The sequence below is a fragment of the Artemia sp. Qi Xiang Cuo genome, chromosome 12, assembly GCF_049724085.1.
Source record: "Artemia sp. Qi Xiang Cuo chromosome 12, ASM4972408v1, whole genome shotgun sequence".
Taxonomy (NCBI): domain Eukaryota; kingdom Metazoa; phylum Arthropoda; class Branchiopoda; order Anostraca; family Artemiidae; genus Artemia; species Artemia sp. Qi Xiang Cuo.
The window spans coordinates 55113100-55133115 of NC_142805.1; the positions used below are offsets into that span (position 1 = coordinate 55113100).

Below are 20016 nucleotides of genomic sequence, written 5' to 3' on the forward strand. Positions count from 1 at the left end.
TAAGAGGATTTCCGAGTTGAGGGTGCCAGGATAGATTTGAAAATTTATGTTAAGAAAACTAAGTCACTAAGGCTAAGAATACGTGAAGATGAAAGGGTGGCGCTGGGTAACAAAAAGATCAATCAAGTGAACAGCTTGACGTACCTTGGTACCATTGTTAGTAAAGACGGTGGGTGCCGTGAAAATGTTAAAAGTAAAATAGTAAAGACTCTGGGAGTTTTTTTCACAGTTGAAAAAAGTTTGGAAGAATAGGAAGATAGGTCTGCGAAGCAGGATTAGAATATTGGAAGCTACAGTAATGACAGTAATCAAATATGGTTCTGAAGCATGGGCAGTCCAAAAACCAGAGGAATATTTATAGATGCTTTCCAGAAAAATTTCCTATGGTTAGTTTTGGGTACCTAACTTTCAAACAGTAGGCTGTACGGAAAGTGTGGTTCAATCCTGTTTCCTACGGCTGTAATGAGAGAAAGGTTGAGATAGCCAGGGCACATTCTGCGGATGAAGGATGACAAATTGCCAAAGATTGTCCTTTTCAGCCAACCATCTAAGGTTCAACGGAAAGCATGTCGTCCAGAGTTGGGGTGGTAAGATGTAAAGAAAGATTTATGGGAAATCGAAACTCCTTGGGAGGGTGTAAAGAGGGAAGCTCTGAATAGATCGGGCTGGAGGAGAATATTGCGCAGCATTGTTGGCCTCAGAGAGCTTGGTGCTGTGGTGAGTTGTTAGTAGTAGTAGTATTATCATTAATTTTTTTTAATTTAATGCTAAAAAGAGCCCCTCCAAACATACACATTCCTTGAGCAATAAATCTACCAAACTTTATGAAACAAATTTGATCTGACTTTATGGATCTTCAGTTAGGACAGAAAGTTTCTTTCTTTCAGAAATAAAAAATGGTTCCGAAGCCTGAATAGATCAGAAGTTAGCTTATATAACAAACAGAAATTACAGTTCACAATGAAATCATGTCAGAATTAACAAAAATTACCACAGCTAAAATCATGAAACGACACCAAACACTCTACAAAAGGCAAACTGTCATATGTATGCCAGCTAAAAACCGAATGGGTGGTTTCAACCGGAATGGTTTTCCCTATGCATTTGAAAAGAGTCAGAGGTAATGGTCTGGCGTTATTTAGTAAACGGCCAAATACCTACATTAGGTTATTTTAGCCTCTGGCCACTTCGTGGGGAGTGTGTGGTCTTAGATACTTGAGAGGGGACTAATTTGACGTAAATTAAACTTCTAATACCCTTTTAAAGAGTTAAAGTTACCGGGGTAATCACACCCCCCCCCCCTCGTGCCTTTTTTTGTAAACCATCCCATCTTTGTAGCCTTTAGAGATCTGATCGAAATCTTTAGACAAATATATTACTAAAACTAGGAGAAACGTTCTACGTATATGCCACCGGGTATAACATGAACATGTTTATATGTTGGTATAACATGTGTATAGGACATAACATGTTATATGTTATATGTCCGGGGTATGAATATCTTGGCACTCGGCGTAAGAGTGATAAATAATGTAAATTTTCAACGATTTACAGATAGGTTTTACAGTGGAAAAGGGGGACGTGTTTTATCTTGGGTTTCTGTTTGGCCTGAAACTCTCAGTTAGCGTTCTCTGGATCAAGAGCATTACAGGTTGTGTTGCAGCAGTATAGGGCTATAGGCCAAAAAGCTTTAGCAGGAATAATAAAAATTTTCCCAATTTTGTTGTTTTGTACCACAAAATTGCAGGAAGCGTAACTTCTTTGTGGCTTGTACTTTTACTTGTTGCACGTTCAACCCGCATCCAGGCTCATCGTAGCGCCCAGAAGACGACGACATGTTTCTTTCCAGAGATCTTTTTGGCACAATCTATTTGATACTTAAAAAGTTCACTTGAACTTTTAGTGTCCCTTCAAGTGACTCTTTTTCCGATTTTCTAGAACATTGGTGCAATACGATTGTTCCCGGAGAAAAAAAAAAAACACGCATACGTAATCTCTCTTATCGGGGAAAAAAAATGCGAAATTCCACATTTTTGTAGGTAGGAGTTTGAAAACTCTGCAATAGGATATGTTGAATTTGATGTTGCAATTGTCGTCTAGATTATTCACCGTTCTTGCGGTTTTTTTTGCCGCTTTTTCTCAAATGTAACAAACTTTCTCGGATTCACTACTTTTGTTGGTAAATTCAAACTTAATGAATTTAAAGTATTCGGAATCACCTTAAGAAGCCAATTCTTGGATATAAATATTGTTATGGAAGTTCTATTTTTAAGATTTTTCATTATCACTAGCCCATGTCGCTCCTTACTTACAATCACGAACTGTTTGATGTCGCTACCCAGACGTGAATAAATTCTAAATTCCTCACTGATTTTCTAACTTGTTGTTCTTGAGAAGAACAATGAGAAGAAGCTCAAACAGACAAGAAAATTTCGGATTTTTCAGTCTTATGATTATAATTGAAAAAATGTTTAAAATATGTTGTGTTTTCGGCAAAGCCGCAAAGAATGCTTTGGTCTAACAGTTCTTAGGAGTGATCTGTAAGTAAAGAGCAACTCAGTCGAACAGGAACCGAAGCTCTAAAAAATGAATGTTGGTATAGATTCATGAATTACTCATCTCAACTTCCCACTCTTTACACTAATGTTTTAAAGTGCTTTGTGGGCTCTTGTGTTTAAAGGGCTCTTGTGTTTGAGCAATTATACTTAAAGGATAGGGACTAAAAATCAAACTTAAATGTAAAGAACGAGGGGTTAAGGAGAGGACAGCCTCCCTCATATACAAATAGTTTCTGTTCATTTTAAGTTATTATGCCACTTTTTACTTTCTTCTGAGAAACTCTTTTTTTATTTATTTCGAGGGCTTAGGGGATGGTAGTCCTACCACTTTTTGTGGCAATTTCCTTTCATATAAAGAATGATAACTACTTGATCATTCTTTTTAATCTTGGGTTCTTATCCATCAGTCGGGTTCTTATCTATCAGTTGAGAACACACCCAAGTTGATTCAACTTCCAGGTACACGGGTTGAAACAATTGAGACGCATTGGGAATTGGGAGATGGATAGGATATATGTAATTTGGGTCATATATTCGCACAGTAAGGAGGGTTGGGCAGGGTTAAATATAACGGGGCTGCATGCAAAATGTAACCTAATATAACCTAATTTAATCAAATACCAACTCTATATATTAAATATTTAATTAAAATATACCTACAACGTAGATTTTCCACTGAGCCTAAGCTAATTGTCTCCAAAAACAGGAACCTATACCGGTTTTTGTCAGATCTTGCAGATCAAAATTCCTAGCTGTGTTCTGAAAAAGGGACAAGTACCAAATCTTGTTTCACTTGATCACTTTATCGCAATTCACTTGATCATTCTGATTGTTTTAGGATTCTTTAATTCATCCGTTTGTTTAATATTGGTTGATTTATCTCGAAGACTACTTCAAGATACACGCGCTGACTTAAGATTTCTTTAATCGGCAGCATAAGTTCAAAGTCTGCCTCCGAGAAAACTTCCTGTTTTCTTTTTTTGTTTTCAATCTCGTGAATTTAATTCCCCGCGTTGAGCAATGGAATAAAAGGCAGATATGTGGTTTCTTCCGTTTACCGAAGATATGTTGTGTGTATGGATCCTTGTGAATTTTCAAGCCTACTAATAGCATATATCATATTTTTTTACAGTTATTTCAGTCATTTATCGACAATTTGAAAGAAGGATTTCAGAACTTAGAGATACCACCAATGGATCCTTATTTGAGCCGTGATCGAGCAGGGGCATTGACTGATAACGTAATGGATATCTTTGTTGACACAAGGTAAAATACTAGATCACTTTTGAGGAGGTATGTGAATCCCCCCTTCTAATATAGGCTATGTTATTCATTGGCTAAATAGGTATACCACCTTTGTTTACATAAGTCGTGTAGAATAGGTACACCGCCTTTGTTTATATAAGTCGTGTAGAATAGGTCTACCGCCTTTGTTTACATAAGTCGTGTAGAATAGGTAAACCGCCTTTGTTTACATAAGTCGTGTAGAATAGGTCTATTGTCTTTGCTTACATAAGTCCTGTAAAATAGGTCTATTGTCTTTGTTTACATAAGTCCTGTAAAATATCCCTACGGCCTTTGTTTATAAAAGTCCTGTAGAATAGGTCAACTGCCTTTGTTTACATAAGTCCTGTAGAAGCGTTGCTTTATTTTTGGTTCGTGGATTATTTTTAGGTTGCTAGTCAAAAACCGCTTGGAATTATTACGTTAAGTAGCATATGTTACAGAAAAACAATTAAAAACCCAGAAATCACTATTAGACCGGCAGAGCCTCACACTTCAGCAAGTTTCTATTGAAGGACAAATATACATATTTTTTAGTGGAAAGACAATTATTATTTTCTGTAACAGAAACACCCATAGTAAATATTTGGTTTGGGCTATATATTTGAACATTAAGGGGGGGGGGCAACGTATGATGGAAGTGCCTACAAAATAGGTTAACTACAGTTTTTCTGCAAATAATGAAGCAAAAATTGTTTGCTTAACGTGTTTCTTTCTAAAAAGGACCAATTGTAGGCTAAAATAAAATCGTTAAACAGTTTGAAATATTGAGCTGATATTTAGTGGCTTGTGGGAATGGTAGCTAAACTCTACAGAAAGACGATTTTTGTCTACAGCAGATGCGTCGAAAAAAAACTTTCTTGTAATATTTTCACATATGTAAAATACATTGAGTTTGAATATAGTCATCAAAAGCTACGGGTCTGAGATATTTAATTCATTTAAATAAAGGGGATAATCATCAAAATGAGGGGGATCGTTAAGAAATATCATACCGTCAAATTTAAAATCGAAGAATCTTATCAAAACCGTTTCAAGCCCCCATCTACAAAAATGTGTCTGAATCCATAAGCCAATTAAGAATCCATAAGAATCCACAAGAAAATTAAAAGCTTGAGGGTTGTTTTTACATAGCATGGCTGAAAAAAAAATACGATCTCTATTCCTTTTTGTATCTCCAAAGCTATGTCGAAGACTAAGGGTATCTATCTTAATAGAAAGCGTAAATGAATAATTTTACACTGTTAGTAATTTTGCGCATGTCTTACGAATATTCATGATTTATGTTACCCCTAAGATTATCGATGGTACCCTCCAAGGGGTGGCTAGAGTCACTTCTATACTGGCCTAGATAGAGCTCAAGGTTCACTGGAAATTAAGTCTCTACCTCACAAAAAACTCTGTAATTCACCACAACGCAAAGAAAGTCTTGCTTTTTCTGTTGGAGTAACATTTTGGCAGTGCTTGTTTTGTAATATGTACGAGGTCTTCCTTGGCAAAGCAATAGCACTGAAATATTAAAAAGCAATATGTCCTCCTATATACTATTTTTTTTTCCTTGCCTCAGGACATAGAACGAATTGTTGCATAAACTAAGAAGTAGGTTAATTCAATCATAGATCAAAAGTTTCGGTACGCACATGGCACAGGACTCTACTTCGAAGGGAGCTAACTCCATCAACATGCTCAAAAAATTCCAAATGTATGGCTCCAGGAATGACACGGTCCGTGCTGCACAATGGGCAAGGGCATAAAATTATACAAATAACCGTTTTGATTTTCCGATCAGTCTTGGATAATTTAGTGATTAGTTCTAGATAATTGGTGGTCCTAACTGAATTTTACCCAAAATCATTAAAAATTAAGTATATATTCCATAATCGGTGTTAGAGCTTCACCATATCACGTAGTTTCTGAAAGTAAGAAGTAGCATTGAAACTCAAAACGAGCATAATTATTACATATAGGGGGTGTTGCCCCCTTCTCAACACCTCGTTCTTCACGCTTAAGTTTTATAGTACTAAAAAAAAACTTCTTATTGTTCCAATTAAACAACCTTTGCGTTTCGGAAGTCGTTCTTAAAGAACTGGGACAAAACTCAAACTTTAGCGTAAAGAGCAAAGTGTTGAGGAGGAGGCAATCCCCCTCATATACGTAATAAATTCTGTTCGTTCAAGTTTTAATGTTGTGCTCCTTACTGTCAGTTGAAGAAACTAGTTTTTTTTTACTCAATCTTTGATCTTTTTTTTTAAATAATACCAGGAAATCTGGCTCCACCTCCAAGGAGAAATCCCCCTCTCCACGTGAACACCCTCTAGACATTTTCAGTCCCGGTGAAAGTCTACCCAGGACAATTACCCTTAACATATCCACGCGTAAAATTAAGTTGGAAAAGAGAAAGCAAGACACATAAAAAGATTTCTGTACTGGCATTCGGGCTAATATCCCTAGGATAAAATTTAAGTTCACCACCTGGAAACTTCCCTCCCCATTGAAAATCCTCCCCATGAAAAAACCCTCCAGCAGAACCAGTGGAAATTTCGCCCTCTCTCCCAGAAAATGTATACATACTTCACAGTAACAAATACTACACGTCAACAATGGGCAAATTTTATAATTTAAAGACATTTCCCTTGCGGCTGTGTGGGGTAAAGTTATCTCCAAAGGCATTGTTATTGGGCCTTTTAACTATGCTGAATAAAATGTCTATCTCGAAATTTTATTTGAAAAATTTTGAGAAAAAAGGAGCGTGGGAGGGGACCTAGTTACCCTCCAATTTTTTGGGTCACTTAAAAAGAGCACTGGAACTTTAAGTTGCCGTTCAAATAAGCCATCTCCCGATATTCTAGGACCACTGGACTAATACCATCACCCAGGGGGGGGGGGAATAAACACGTATCCGTGATTTTTGTTCTTGCAAAAAATACAAATTCCACGTTGTTGCAGATAGGAGCTTGAAACCTCTACAGTTGGGTTTTCTAATACGCTGAATTTGATGGTGTAGATTACATTGGGATTTTTTGGCTTTTTTTTGGGGGGGGGTCTCCCCCTTTTTGTGAAAAGTAGGTAAATTTTCTAAGGCGTGTAGCCTTCGATAGGTAACATGAAACTTAATGAAGCTTATTTATTTGACTCAGCATAATAATCCGATTCTTTTTATATACTTGTAGGTATAAAAATTCCGTGTTTTGGAGTTTTGGTTACTATTGAGGCGTGTCTCTTCTTACTTAAAGTTCGTTACCACGAAGTGTTTGATTATTTCTAAAGCTATTGAAAACAAATATGAGGCTACTTGAAATCAGGGTAATGCAAATAAATTCAGTCTAATTTACTGAAAAGCTCAAAATAAGCCCCAAGATCCCATGAGGCGATAAAAATTTTGAATAAGCGTAAATATATCCAAAAAATTATTAGTTGTATGAATTAGTGGATCAGTACTTATTATTAAGGTAGATAACTTTAGTCTTTGATATAGCCATACAGATAGAAAAAGTATAATGGGAAAAAAACATATGGTGTTTGCAGGGCCGTATCCAGGATTTTCGTTTGGGAAGAGGGATATTTTTCAAGGGGGGAGCTAGTGTACAAAAGGGAACTTAAAAAAAAAAACACCAAAAATCTTTTTTTTTTGTATTTTTGTTACGTTTTTATGAGTCAATTAGAAATTTAGGGGGGCTCAAACCCCTATCCCCTCCCCTCAATACAGCCTTGTATGCCTATTTATTCCATTTTTCCATTAAAAAACTTTTCTATGTAATTTAGCCCGACTAAGGGGCCCCTAATTTCGAAAGTCGAAACTTTTTTTTGTCTGTTTTGTCTCTGTTCATATGTCTTTTTGAGAATTTTTCTTATTGGTCAGATCACTATTCAAAATATGAACGCTTTAAATTTTTAGTTTTCAGAGGTGTTTCGTGACGTCTCTAAATCAAAGAATGAGGGATTATTTTGTCTGTAGAAATTTTTGTGTGTTTAGTTGAAGCAGCTAAAATAGGACCCTGTCCCCACCTATGCCACTTTAATTCGTGCCCTGACCACAAATGACACTCCAACCTTTTGGAGGTTTTTAGGGGTTGTTAAAATCACGATTGTTTGTTTGCTTTAAGTCTGAATTTATTTTCCGTTTTAATTTTTGTTCGTGTAAGGTTTCATTTCTTTATTATAACTAGTTTCTACTCATTTCAAGTTTCAAGTTTGTTCTGTACTGTAACTGAAAAAATTGTGTTTCTAAATAGTTTATCATAAATTAGTGTTTTTTTTTAATTAGACAGTTTGAATGCCCAATGATCAATAAAATGAACATCAATAAAATGATGACAGTTTTCATATTACATTAAAAAGGTTTCAATTTGAAATAATTGCAAAACAGTATCTACATCAAAAGGGCACTAATGTTATTTCACAGCTTTTTTGTGTTTACTTATTTTTTTATGAGACAAATATATTCAAGGAGACTATTTACTTAAATATTATTTGTTTAGATAGATAATACCTTGAAAACAATCGGTATATAAATACATTCTCCAAATATTTATCGCTCTGGCGAAATTTATAAAACTTATCTAAAGTGGCAATTATTTGTATTGTATTTTGAAAAAAGAGAAGTTCATATACAGGCACAAAGTTGTTTTTTCAGAAGGTCCATGTTCGGGAATGCACGAAAAAATAGCCTAGGAAAAATCCAGGAAGTTCTGCGGCTTCACGGGTACAGGCTATTCACCTACAAGACAAATGTTTATCTCGACAGCTGATATTTATGTTTTAAATGCACTGGGTTAATAAGTAAAAGCTTTTGACATATAGTTTTCTCTATTTGAATTTTCGGTTAACCAAATCACAACTGACTTAAAACTTAAGTAAGTTTTCTCTCCCCCCCCCTCCTATAGCAATAAATAAACCATCTTGGTGCTCTATAACTGACTATTTGGACTTCTTTTAGAATGTATGGTTTTTGCTTTAGTGTTTAATTAGCCAATAGTTAGAAAATTCAAATTTAAAACACCTGATTAAGAAAAATTTAGATAAAATATTCTGAAAAGTCATTTGGCGGCTATAATTCCGCCTTTGGTCTTTTTAAGGCCTGTTTTATCAAGAAAATCTCGTTTAAGTTCATACCCCACATTCTATATTTATTATGGAATGATGCTAACTTTTGCCAACTAACAAGGAACAAACAAACTTTTTTTTATTAAGGAATTATTTCTTTCCTTTTCCACCAAATTGAGGAATGATAAGGACCTGCTGGACTAGCAACTTCTCATTCCTTAAATTGGTTGCAAAGGGAATGAATGGTTTTTTCAAAGTGAACTCCACAGATTCTTCAAATGAAAAACTCCACAGCCATATAACTCTAAAAGAAAATAGATAAAGCCGAGAAGCCAGTTTTCAATGTAAAAGATGTTCAATTCAGGCATGCAACTTTAACACTTAGTGGGCGTAAAGTTTAAAAATAAAGAAATTCTGTGAGAAAATCAGCAAACAATGAGCGAAAAAAGTAAGTAATCATAGAGCTCTAGAAAAAATAGCTCTCCTGATTGCATACAGGAATATAACCTTCATATCTTGTTTTCAAACGAGGAAAAGAAATATGTTCAATGAATATTGTTGTGATGTTCCATGTTATAGTTGTCTATGTTTAACATTGAACAGCTATAATGCAAAACCATACATTAATTTGGTTATTATTAAAATTCTTCAAAAATAAACACTTAAAATATTTAGTTAATTGAATTACCTACAGGAAAATATTTTAAAAATACCAATTAAAAATATACATTTTTTTGCACTTATCCCTTCAGGTTACTTATTTGCATTTCATTAGGATCAGTTTTTCTTCTGGTTCGAAAATATTACTTTTCTTACATAATTTTGACACATTCTCACTAGCTTATATTTCTTGAATATCAAATGGCTTCACCGACTGGTTGATCGTTAAAATACGTGACTATAATTAACAAATAAATTTTCAAATGGGGATGATTCCATATATTTAGACAGTGAAAAAAAAACAGGTACAAAAGTCCAGGTATTTCGATCACATATGCAGTGACCGTCATCAGTAGAATTACTAAAATAATATAATTGAAACTAGTATATTTATACACGAAAAAATAAATAACTTTTCGGGTCATTCGCAAAATAATGAACTTCCGGATCATTCACTAGATTATTTTCAGAAAAAGTTCATTGATAAATTTCATTCAAAGTCTTGATGTAAATTTTCTTCTTTAATCTTGCCCAAAAGTAAAACAAATTTCAAATGAAGGTGGCAAGATCCCGCGTCTTCTAATTGCAAACGTCATATAACGTGTCTTATTTGTCCGTCATGTCCGTTATTTGTCCGTCCTAATCTAAGGTGTTACGTCGAAAATTGACTATAATTGTGTGGTGAAATCGCACGGTTTGGCTTTTTGTGTTAACAGGAAAAGTTTCCAAACATAGTAGAGTTTTTCTCTTCAAAATTCAGTGTGGAAATAAAGGAGAGAATTTACAAAATGAGCGAAATGTTAATAGTAGTATAACAAACAAAATAAAAATCGCAGAAAATTCCCGTTTTCAGGAATGAATAAATCTAAGAGGGAGTAAAAAAACAGTTCATTTTGATGTCCTTGGTATATAAATAAAACACGAATTTACGCCCTTTCCTCTTTAGTTAATCAAAGCTAAAATCGTTCCCTAATAAAATGTTTATATTAAGAAATAAACTGGAATGAGACTTTCTTGATAAAACAAGCCCTTAAAAACTGACTCAAGGGTATGTTCTCTCCATGACTTGAACGAAATGCAAGCAACGTCAACAATAAAAAAGATAGCAAGATGTTAACTGAAGACGTAACTCTTAATGAACGAAGCTGACCTGTCGCCTATAAATGTCCTCAGTGTGTATAGTGACTGTCCTGTATAGTAATAGCGCCCAATATTGGTTACACGCAGCTAAACTTTCTGTTCATGACAGGAATTTATGGAACTGAATTGGATATCACGTAATGAATACCATAAAGAGCTCTAGTACTTGGCCATAATAAAAATTTTTAATAATTAATGCTGAGGAAAAAAAATCTATTGCAGACAAAATATGACTCGCAGCGTCGCAGATTCTTGTATCCTTTCTAAAAAGTTTTAGTTTTTGCTATCTGTAATAAAAATCTTAGCATAAAAGCTTTCGCCGAGGGGATGCCAACTTTCAAAAATCACGTACACCATGGCGAAAGTGTGTCCAGTGTAGTGGAACTGAGCCAAGTGTTTTTGGGCTATGCCACGCATGAGGAAGCGGTGACATGCGTTGTAAAACTGTGCGGTATACGTTGCGTTTCGAGATATATACCAGGTAGTGGAAAGTGAGCAGCCCCTCGGATTTTGCTATCCTCTCTTTTTATTGGTCTCTAACTGACCATAATTCAATTTATTGTTTTAGCGAAACGAAATCCAGAGGCTACTCCTACTTTAACATTGATTCAGTTGATACTAACTTGGACCACGGCATTCTAGAGTTAAATATGTCCCTACCTTCTTTGAGTATTCTGGGCGATTACTACTTAGATGGTACTGTATACGCAGGTGATCCTGTTTTTGGATTCGGAGCATTTAGTGTTCAACTTCACGTAGTTTCATGCAGGGGCTCTGCCAATTTTATTTCAGAAGAACAAGGTAAGCTTAAAAGCCTTTTCTGCCTACGTTAAATAACCGTTTATTACCTTCAAATTTTGAATTCTCGATTAATTCTACTTCTTCCTTAGAACGATGAAATTTACTTTGTTAACGAACCTTAATTTTGAAATACAACAGCTAGCCCTAAAATGCAAGCATTTCAGTCTGAAAACACACTGGTCTCACATTTGTAAATGAGTTATTTCTGTCTTTCAATTGTTAAGAAATGATGTTTGTTAAAAGTTGTCTGTTAAGGTATATCTGTTCTCTCAAAGAAAGGATTTTGCGGCAAGGCCTGAAGCTCTAAATTGCATCAAAGGGCAGTATAATTATACTCAACAAGTTTTGGTATTTTGCAATGATGTAACAAGCTTAAGTTTTTTACGGTTAAGGAAGGGGGAAAAGGTCAGTAGCCAAACTACTTTTTCTAGTAATTTTTGTTTGTTTTAAGTTTGACTTGAAGATTCAATTTAACTTTTACTCGTTTTAAAATTTATTTATTCATCTATATTAGTACCTGCTATCTTTATGTTTTCTATGATAAATTCAATTAAAAAAAAACTATTAGGTTAAATTAGAAAATGAAGAGATCAAAATTAAAATCCCCCTTTCTCGTTGAAAATTAGTCTTGGCTGCCATTGTTTATAGTTCCAATAATTTTCACTCAGTTTACTTTCTATTCTAAATCAGTCTGTTTTCTATTTTGGATTTATGTTTTTGAAAGTGACTTCTTAAACAAAAATTGTCTTTTTATCTTTATCATTCAGTAGTTGATGCTGCCGGGCATCTTTAAAAACTGCAGACAAAGAAGAAAGACAGCATACATACACTTATGGTATTACAATCGTTGTCAATAATTTAATCGTTGATCAAACATTTTATTCATACTAAACAAATCTTAACAAGTAAAGCTAATGTTTGTTTCGTTCAAGAAGCTTAGCTTTGTTACCGACATCTTTTTGCAGCTTAGAGGAAACATTAACGTCCAACTAGCAAATAGTGGTTGCCAACAATGGACGGGAACACATCGCTCCCTACCAAGTTTGAAGTAAGAACCCATGAATGCCGAGAACGGTTTAAACTGCCATTCAGGAATTTAAAAGAACATATAGAAATAAAGCACAAAACTATAAATCCGATTCACCGTCCCACAATGGTTTGTTAAATGAAGAAATTAACGAAATGTGTTACTTCAAATCTTTCGAATCCTGCAATCAAACGCCATCATGAATCGTCCTAGTTACAACCAAGTTTTTACTTTAGGAACATGTCTTACATACTTATCCAGATAGTTATATTTTTTAGGGATGAAAATTTCAAATATGGTCTTAGAGCCTATTAGATTTGAAGCATTGTCTCCACATTTTGAGAACTTAATGGTGTCTGCACCAGGGGCCAAGGATCATGTGCAACTAGAAGTCGGTATGGACGTAATATCGAATGTAGAAAGTGAAGTTAGACAGGATATGACGATAGCTTTGGAAAAATATGTGAACGAAGCTCTTGAAGTAAGTACTGAGAATATTTTCATTACATTATAAAATAATATACTTTGTGGAAAGTGAATTTGAAAAGCCTTGAAAGCGGAAAAAGAGAAGTTAGACAAAACGATAGTGGCCTAAAAAAAAAAAATGTGAGTGGAGTTCTTAAATTAAGTACTGTGGATCAAAATAATATAAGTTTCCTCTTGACGGTAAATGCAATCAACATAAAGTTAGAATAAATGGAAGACTAATGTGATATTGGCCGTTTAAGCTGTCTGTGTTTGGTACAACGAACAAACAAAAAAGAGACTAAAACACAAAACTTTTAGTGCATGCGAGTATATCAAAATTACTTATCCTGCAAGTCTGATTATTTATCTATAGCGTTTCACAAGGCGCAAACGACGTCAGCGGTTATGAGGCCTAGGTTAGCTGCTTGAAACGGTCTGGATCAGTGTTGCCAAAGCGGCACAATTGCACCGTTTTACGTCCAACTGAGAGTTCTGGGTACTATGTAATACAACAAGACAATTATTTGGTACAATAGAAATTTGTGGGTGTATTTTGGTTTTAATTGGTCCTTTCTGGCTTAGATATCTGTTCAAGTTTTATTTTATCGAAAAAAATTTCTTGCTACCGCAAATTTTAACATGCTGTTTAGATGGTACAAAATAATCTCTTGCGGTATAATCTTTGTCGGAGAGCTGGTACAGTTTATTTCAAAGCGTTGACAATGCTGGTCTGAATTAGTTGTTGAAGACGCCATACCTGCCAGGCGCAGAAAATTTAGGCTATGAAAGGATAAATGAAGATAAGTGACATCATGTGTAAGAAAAAACAATTCCATTATTTCAAAAATGGAAAAAAGCATATGAAACTAGAGGCAGAAAACCCAAAGAGACAGTAACAGTGAAAAGTGGGTTTATCACCAAGAATCTTAAATAATTTAATTTAAAAGGCAATAAGCTTGTCATCATCCATATCTATCCACTTAGTTCTCCATAAGCGTTTCAGCTAGCAGTTGAGCGGATAAATATTTGTTGCTGTTTATAGGTTAAATCCGGAAGTTAAGCAGAGCTCGATAAGTGGAAAAAAGGCTTTTTGAACGTAATCTTAAAGTTAAACTCTTTTTCCATATACGTGGTCTGAAATATTGGTAGACATTTCCATTCGAATAACCTACGAAAAAAGCATATACTAAAATCATACCTGCGTTTAAAATTTTCTTGTATTGGGTTTAACTATCAGATTTTCTTTTACTGCTCTCTGTCCCTTACACTTGTTCATGTTTTCTATTTGTTTCCACTCCACTTGTCTGTGTTTTATGTGCTTCTATGTACGATCAACGTTTTTTCTGCAATTTTTTATTTCCGCGATTTCTATTTAAATGCTAAACTAAAGTGTTTTCTTTTCCAGTCGCTGTCAACAACGCCACCTACCACAACCTTGTCAGGCAATTGATCCGTATTTTTTGTTATAATTATATTCATTTGGGGCTGTCTTACAGGAACGTAGCCAGAACTTTATTTAAGCATTTAGCCGGACTCATTTCAAGGGGAAAGTAATCCAACTAAAAAATTAGTACGTAGTCTTAATGTTCAAAATGTACACAGGTTATTCAGTATTGTAAGGTGGTAACTTTGAATATCCAAATCTTACCTCTGGCTGCGCCACTGCTGTGTTAATACAGGTTCAGGTTGTCAATTATCAATTATTATCATTTTTGTTATTGTAAAATATGGGCCGAATAAATAACTTGGTAAATGACCTTTCTTTTTTTAGAATCCTTAAGTGCCGCATAAGAACAGTTGTACAGGTCTTAGAACTTATAACTTACGTGTCTTACTTAGAACTGTAAATGTCTTAGAACTTACTTAAGAGAATCTCTTGTGAGTCCTTATTTACCCAAATTTCTGTAGACACCGCTCCATCAGACGCAAAAGAGACATCTGAGCAAGTATATTTCTAAATCAATTAATTTCATGAAAAGTACAACGAAAAAAATAGCAAAGTAGAGACTAAATTGTTCCTACTATTCCTGAAAAGTACACGCCTTCCCAACCCCCAGCTTCACACATACACGACCGTTCTATTTCTATTGACTTACGATCATTCAGAAAATACTTAAGGAATGGTCTAGGGTGATTAAATTTTAGTCATTAAGAATGATTAAGATCTGATAATGACTTTAAAACAAACTAAGTACATCTTTCAGAAATGTTTCCAGGTTTCCCACTGAAAGATATAATTAAAGGTTTCCGAGCTTCTTTCTACCAAATCTAGGGCTGTTGCTCTTATATTAGCACACGCCCAACAAATTCTTTAATCAAATTTCAATTGGCCATCTTTGGAAAAGTGTTTTAGTTTTTGCATATGTTTTTAAACATGAGCAAAGAGTTTACACATAAATTTGATCAGTCACACGTTACACATAAATTTGACCGTATTTACTCAATTTCCCTTTTAAATTCTTTTCTTCTATTATTCAATGGCTATTATTCTAGTCAGTTTTTGACATCAATCTATATTTTAGTGAACTTTAGGAACCATTGTTTTAAACCAGCGAGGAGGAAAGTAAAAGAAAGTTAAACCGTTAAATTCACATGAGTGACGTGTTTTCAGTAGAATTGTACGAATGAAGAGTTTGAATCAACCATAGATGAATGTTCCAACCTAAAGCAATTGGGACTTTTATAGTCCAATGAAGTTAACAGTTGACAGCGCTGACGACTTTCATTGGGAATCATTTGAATATATTAAAGTAATTTCTACTGGAAAAAAATAGTTCAAATAAATCAAGAACTTTCATTGTACAATTAATTATGGTCTGATTAAGCTTCCAAACTAACTCTGCAGCAGAGGGTAACTTAGCACGGGCTCAGCGGGAATTTTAGTCCACTACCACCAGCGACAGTACAGTGTTGCGCAGAAGAAATTATAAATCTTAAACAAGCTTTATTTTAAGTCATTAGTACTATATTTTGATAATATTAATAATAATGATAATAATATACTGCAATGAAAAGGCTTTCACCTCTGCCTCTGCTTAATGTCTAAGTGTATTTGAACATAATCTTAAATTTTCATACAGTCGGGATTTTCTTTCTTTTTTTAGCAACTGCTTCGGATTACAAGTTCGTCAGGACTAGTTTTATATACAGATCATTTTCAGAAATATTTAGAAACGTTTTAAGAAATAAAAAATGCCTATAGTACCATTTTGGAAGAAAATACTTCTTAAAGCTTCGGCCAAATTTAAATCAAAAGTAAAAAAAAGAACAAACATTGTTAGTATTTTATATTGAAATTTATTATTTTGATGTTTAACGCAAGATAGTTATGGTCGTTTTTTGCTCAGAGATAAGTTTTAGCTTCTTCTGTCAGTAATCTCCCAGATTCTTTGACAAGACATAATCGCAGGAATTTTGACTTAAATGCAAGAGTGGGTAAGACGGTTTTTACCGAAGGGTATGGAAACTCATGAGAGATGAGGTACCTATTAATTATTCAGAACACACTCAAGTTCTTGATCTGAATGTAAGATCTGAGAAAAGCTGTTTCATAGTCACAAAGACAAGTTACGGGTGACAAAATGCATTGGACATGTGTGATTTGGGCTATATATTTGCACATTAACGAGGGTGGGGTTAAAGTATAGCGGGACTGCATGAAAAATGTGTTAGCTGCAATTGTTCTGCATATTATGAAGTAAGAATTGTTCTACAACCTCGCGCTGTCCAAGTACTTTACCACCCCCCACCCCCTCCCGCCCCAGCTCGTATCTGAAAAAAAACTAATACATTAGTATCACGCAATTCATGACCTAATTACTATGACGCAAAATCATGAAATATATGGTAAACATTCAAATGAGAATATCAGCCCATATTTTGCTTGTGTCTCTTTTTTTACTTTTGGTTTAAATTGAACCGAAGATAAAAGAACTAATTTTGTCAAAAGGGTACAGTATTTCAGTACACGTTTGTTAACTAGTCTAGATTCGGCAGCCTAATATGGTTATAGAATCAAAAATTATTCAAAAATTATTTCGGAAAAACTGGGAAATGGGGTAATCTGTTTATTTTCTTAAAATATCAGCTTAAAATACATGCTAAAATCACAGTAACGGTAGTTGTATTGGGCTGTTCGTAATCCTTTTCTCTTTGTCCATCATTCCAGATGGATTTAATTTTGATTCCTAATAATACACCTTCCTCAAACCAGCAGTGCTAACCGGGAGGAATAGGGTAGGGGATATCCTACATCCTGGATTTCGGAACATACCTTTTTCATTATTTTCATTTAAAAATACCTTTTTGGGGTATTTTCAGGGAAAAAATTGAAAAAACAACAAAACTGTCTCCCCACAGTTTCGTGAATCGGTGTCACTAATTCAAACTCCCTCTTTTGTTTCATTGCTTTATTCGATTCAGGTCTGTTAAAACTTTAGAGAACTTGAGAATCCCTCAATTTGACCCCTAGGTTGTCCCCAAATTGGATGGGAAGAAGTCATAAGGAAGGTTTCTGAAGGTTTCATAAGGAAGGTTGGGAAGAAGGTTTCTCTGGAGTGTGTAAAGAAGGAAGCTTCAAATAGATTTGGATGAATGAGAGGCGTCCGCAGCTGTGTTAGCCTTAAGTGGCTTGGTGCTGAAGTAGGTTGTTAGTAGTAGTAGTATATTTTCTTATACCAAAATATTATTGCCCTTGCCATCCTCCTTGTCCTTCCCAGTACCAAGAAAGTATTCGAACACAGAGGCTTGAGATTTAACGGAGTGACCCAGTGACATATGACCTTGACCATAATGACAAAGTTGATACATCCAGTAATGTCTAGACGGGCTCGACGTCAACTTTCAAGCTTTAGAGTAGGATAAAAAATTTGACTTTTAAAATAATTGTTTAAACAATTCTATTAATTTTTTTTAGTAAGCCTTTCACGGCCGTATCCCGGGGTGGGTGGGGTGTTCCCCGGTTTGAACCCGCCCCCCCCCGAAATTTTTCCTGGATCCGCCCTTGAAGCCTTTACAAAGTACTGTGCACTCATATAGTTAATTAGTTAAGTAAAATTAGTTAATTAGTTAATTAGTTAATAAGTTAATTAGTTAAGTTAATTAGTTAAGTAAAAGTCCTGTTTCTTGGTCTCAAGACTACAAGGACCTTACTTATCTGAGGATATAACCTTCTTATCTTGGCTTGAGATTTAGCGGAGACTGAATTTTTCTTTAAATTCTTGGTGAACATCGAATGGTTTTTATGCTATATCCCATTCCTTGCAAAAATTGTCGCAAACAAAAATACATTTTGACCCCGTCCCTATTTCATTTTCTACCGTGTAAAAACGCTGATGATGTCTTACTATAACAAAATTTGAGCAGAAAAGTAAACAAAACAAACAAAATCCCTCGAACCTTGGCACTCGACTTGACGTCGTAATGAACAACGCTCATATCTATTAATCAGTCACCTATTTGCTACTGATCAAACTATCGCCTGAACTGAACAACATCAATGCCGCATTAATGTTGACATCAAAGTATCAAAGCACTTTTGATTTGTCATCAGCAACAAGGTATCCTTTGCTGGGCGCAAAATACTGACAACTTTCACAGTGTCTCTACTGGACAAAAGTCAAGTATCCACTTTAGAAATGTGACAAATCAGGTTGAGTTGTTTTTAAAAGACATTGAAAAACGCAAGTGTGATTGCTGGTGTTTCTAAACCACGCTGGCACGTCTCTCACGTTGGTTGCTTTGTTTCAAAGTTCTTGTTGGAACCTACCGCTAAATCCAAGATCACTGTTTCTATAGCAAAACTTCCAAGCTCTACAAGAAAAAAGTAGAAGTCCCGAATTAAAAAAAAAAAAATATTAAAGCAGGTCTAAAAACTTTTAGGAATAAATTCAAAATAAAGTAGTTTACTACAAAAGGTAATATAAGCGGAAGCACTGATATGATGTGACCTGAATTACACTCCATTATGATGATAGTAAACCCTGGAACCGAACTGAATCCAACCGAGAACAAAATTCACATTGGATTTAACATTGAAAAAATTAAAATCGTAGTTTAGCTGTCTTTATGGAAGGCATAATAGGTGTAAATTTCACAGATGCCGACTAATTTCTAAGCAAACCTGGACGTTAAGGATTTCTGAGCTGGTGGAATACAATCTAGGGCTAATATTGCAAAATAGAAGTCCAAATTTGCAACCCGTCAAACCCACAAGAATATTAGATTTCTACCAGAAGCAGCTATTCAAGGATGATTGAGATTGTTGATTACAGAAACAAGGCTGACGTTCCATTGTAAAAGCCCAAAACCACTCTGTGACTAATCTGGCCACTACTACTCCCACCACGGCCCTTACGTAAATTTATAATAATTAGCTGTGAAAACAAAGCTTAATAACCATTTAATATTGTTCCTATGAATATATTCAGAAACTATACGCAAACAGAAATTATATATATATTTTTTAAACATAAGGTTTTCATGAAAGCAAAGAGCAGAGTTAAGACTTAGACAGGTAAACATTACATTGTAGGTGCAATTGAACCCAAATCGCAAGGAAATTACATTAAACAGTGAAGCTAACCTTACAAAAGAACAGAAATTACCACACATATAGAAGCCATTACCGACCCTCAATGCTGCATAAGTCTAAGACGTATTTTTCACTTTTACAACAGTGGCGTCAATTAACGAAAATCAGGGGGAGGGTAAAATACATTATTATTATCTGGGGGTAGTTTTTGATTTTCAAAATCTAGGGGGACAAAAAATCTAGTGGGAGGCACAAGCCACGTCTCAATTAACGCATTTGCTTTAGATAAAAAGATTCAGAGGACTTTTTTTGTTATAGAATTAAGAAATTGAGTACTATTCAAACTTTCAGTAGTTCTTTTTCGATTTGAAATAATCAAATTAGCTTTATTTGCCTAATAGCCTATAGATGTTCATCATTTTTTTGTTCTTTTTTTATATCCATTCCTTTCAAATGCGCAGAAAATTAATCAGTTAAGATTAACTTTCAATTAGGTTTACCCA

General features: G+C 34.7%; 1 protein-coding gene and 1 long non-coding RNA gene across 3 annotated transcripts in view; one reads left to right on the forward strand and one right to left on the reverse strand.

The window, feature by feature from the left end:
- LOC148946289 (uncharacterized) overlaps positions 1–3387 on the reverse strand; it is a 97908-nt gene extending 94521 nt beyond the window's left edge. The window contains exon 1 of the long non-coding RNA XR_016142612.1: positions 3219–3387. This is a non-coding gene — a long non-coding RNA (uncharacterized LOC148946289). The remainder of the gene's footprint in view (positions 1–3218) is intronic.
- Positions 1–20016, forward strand: part of LOC148946291 (uncharacterized) — a 40553-nt gene that overhangs the window by 19936 nt on the left and 601 nt on the right. Inside the window, exons 3-6 of one of the 2 annotated variants that reach the window (XM_089098355.1) lie at positions 3691–3824; positions 11254–11486; positions 12792–12994; positions 14387–14737. In XM_089098355.1, coding sequence (XP_088954481.1) covers positions 3691–3824; positions 11254–11486; positions 12792–12994; positions 14387–14431 — 615 coding nt within the window. In that variant the 3' untranslated portion in view covers positions 14432–14737. Of the gene's footprint in view, positions 1–3690; positions 3825–11253; positions 11487–12791; positions 12995–14386; positions 14738–20016 lie in introns of those variants that run through there. The other variant, XM_089098354.1, reaches the window with a different exon arrangement.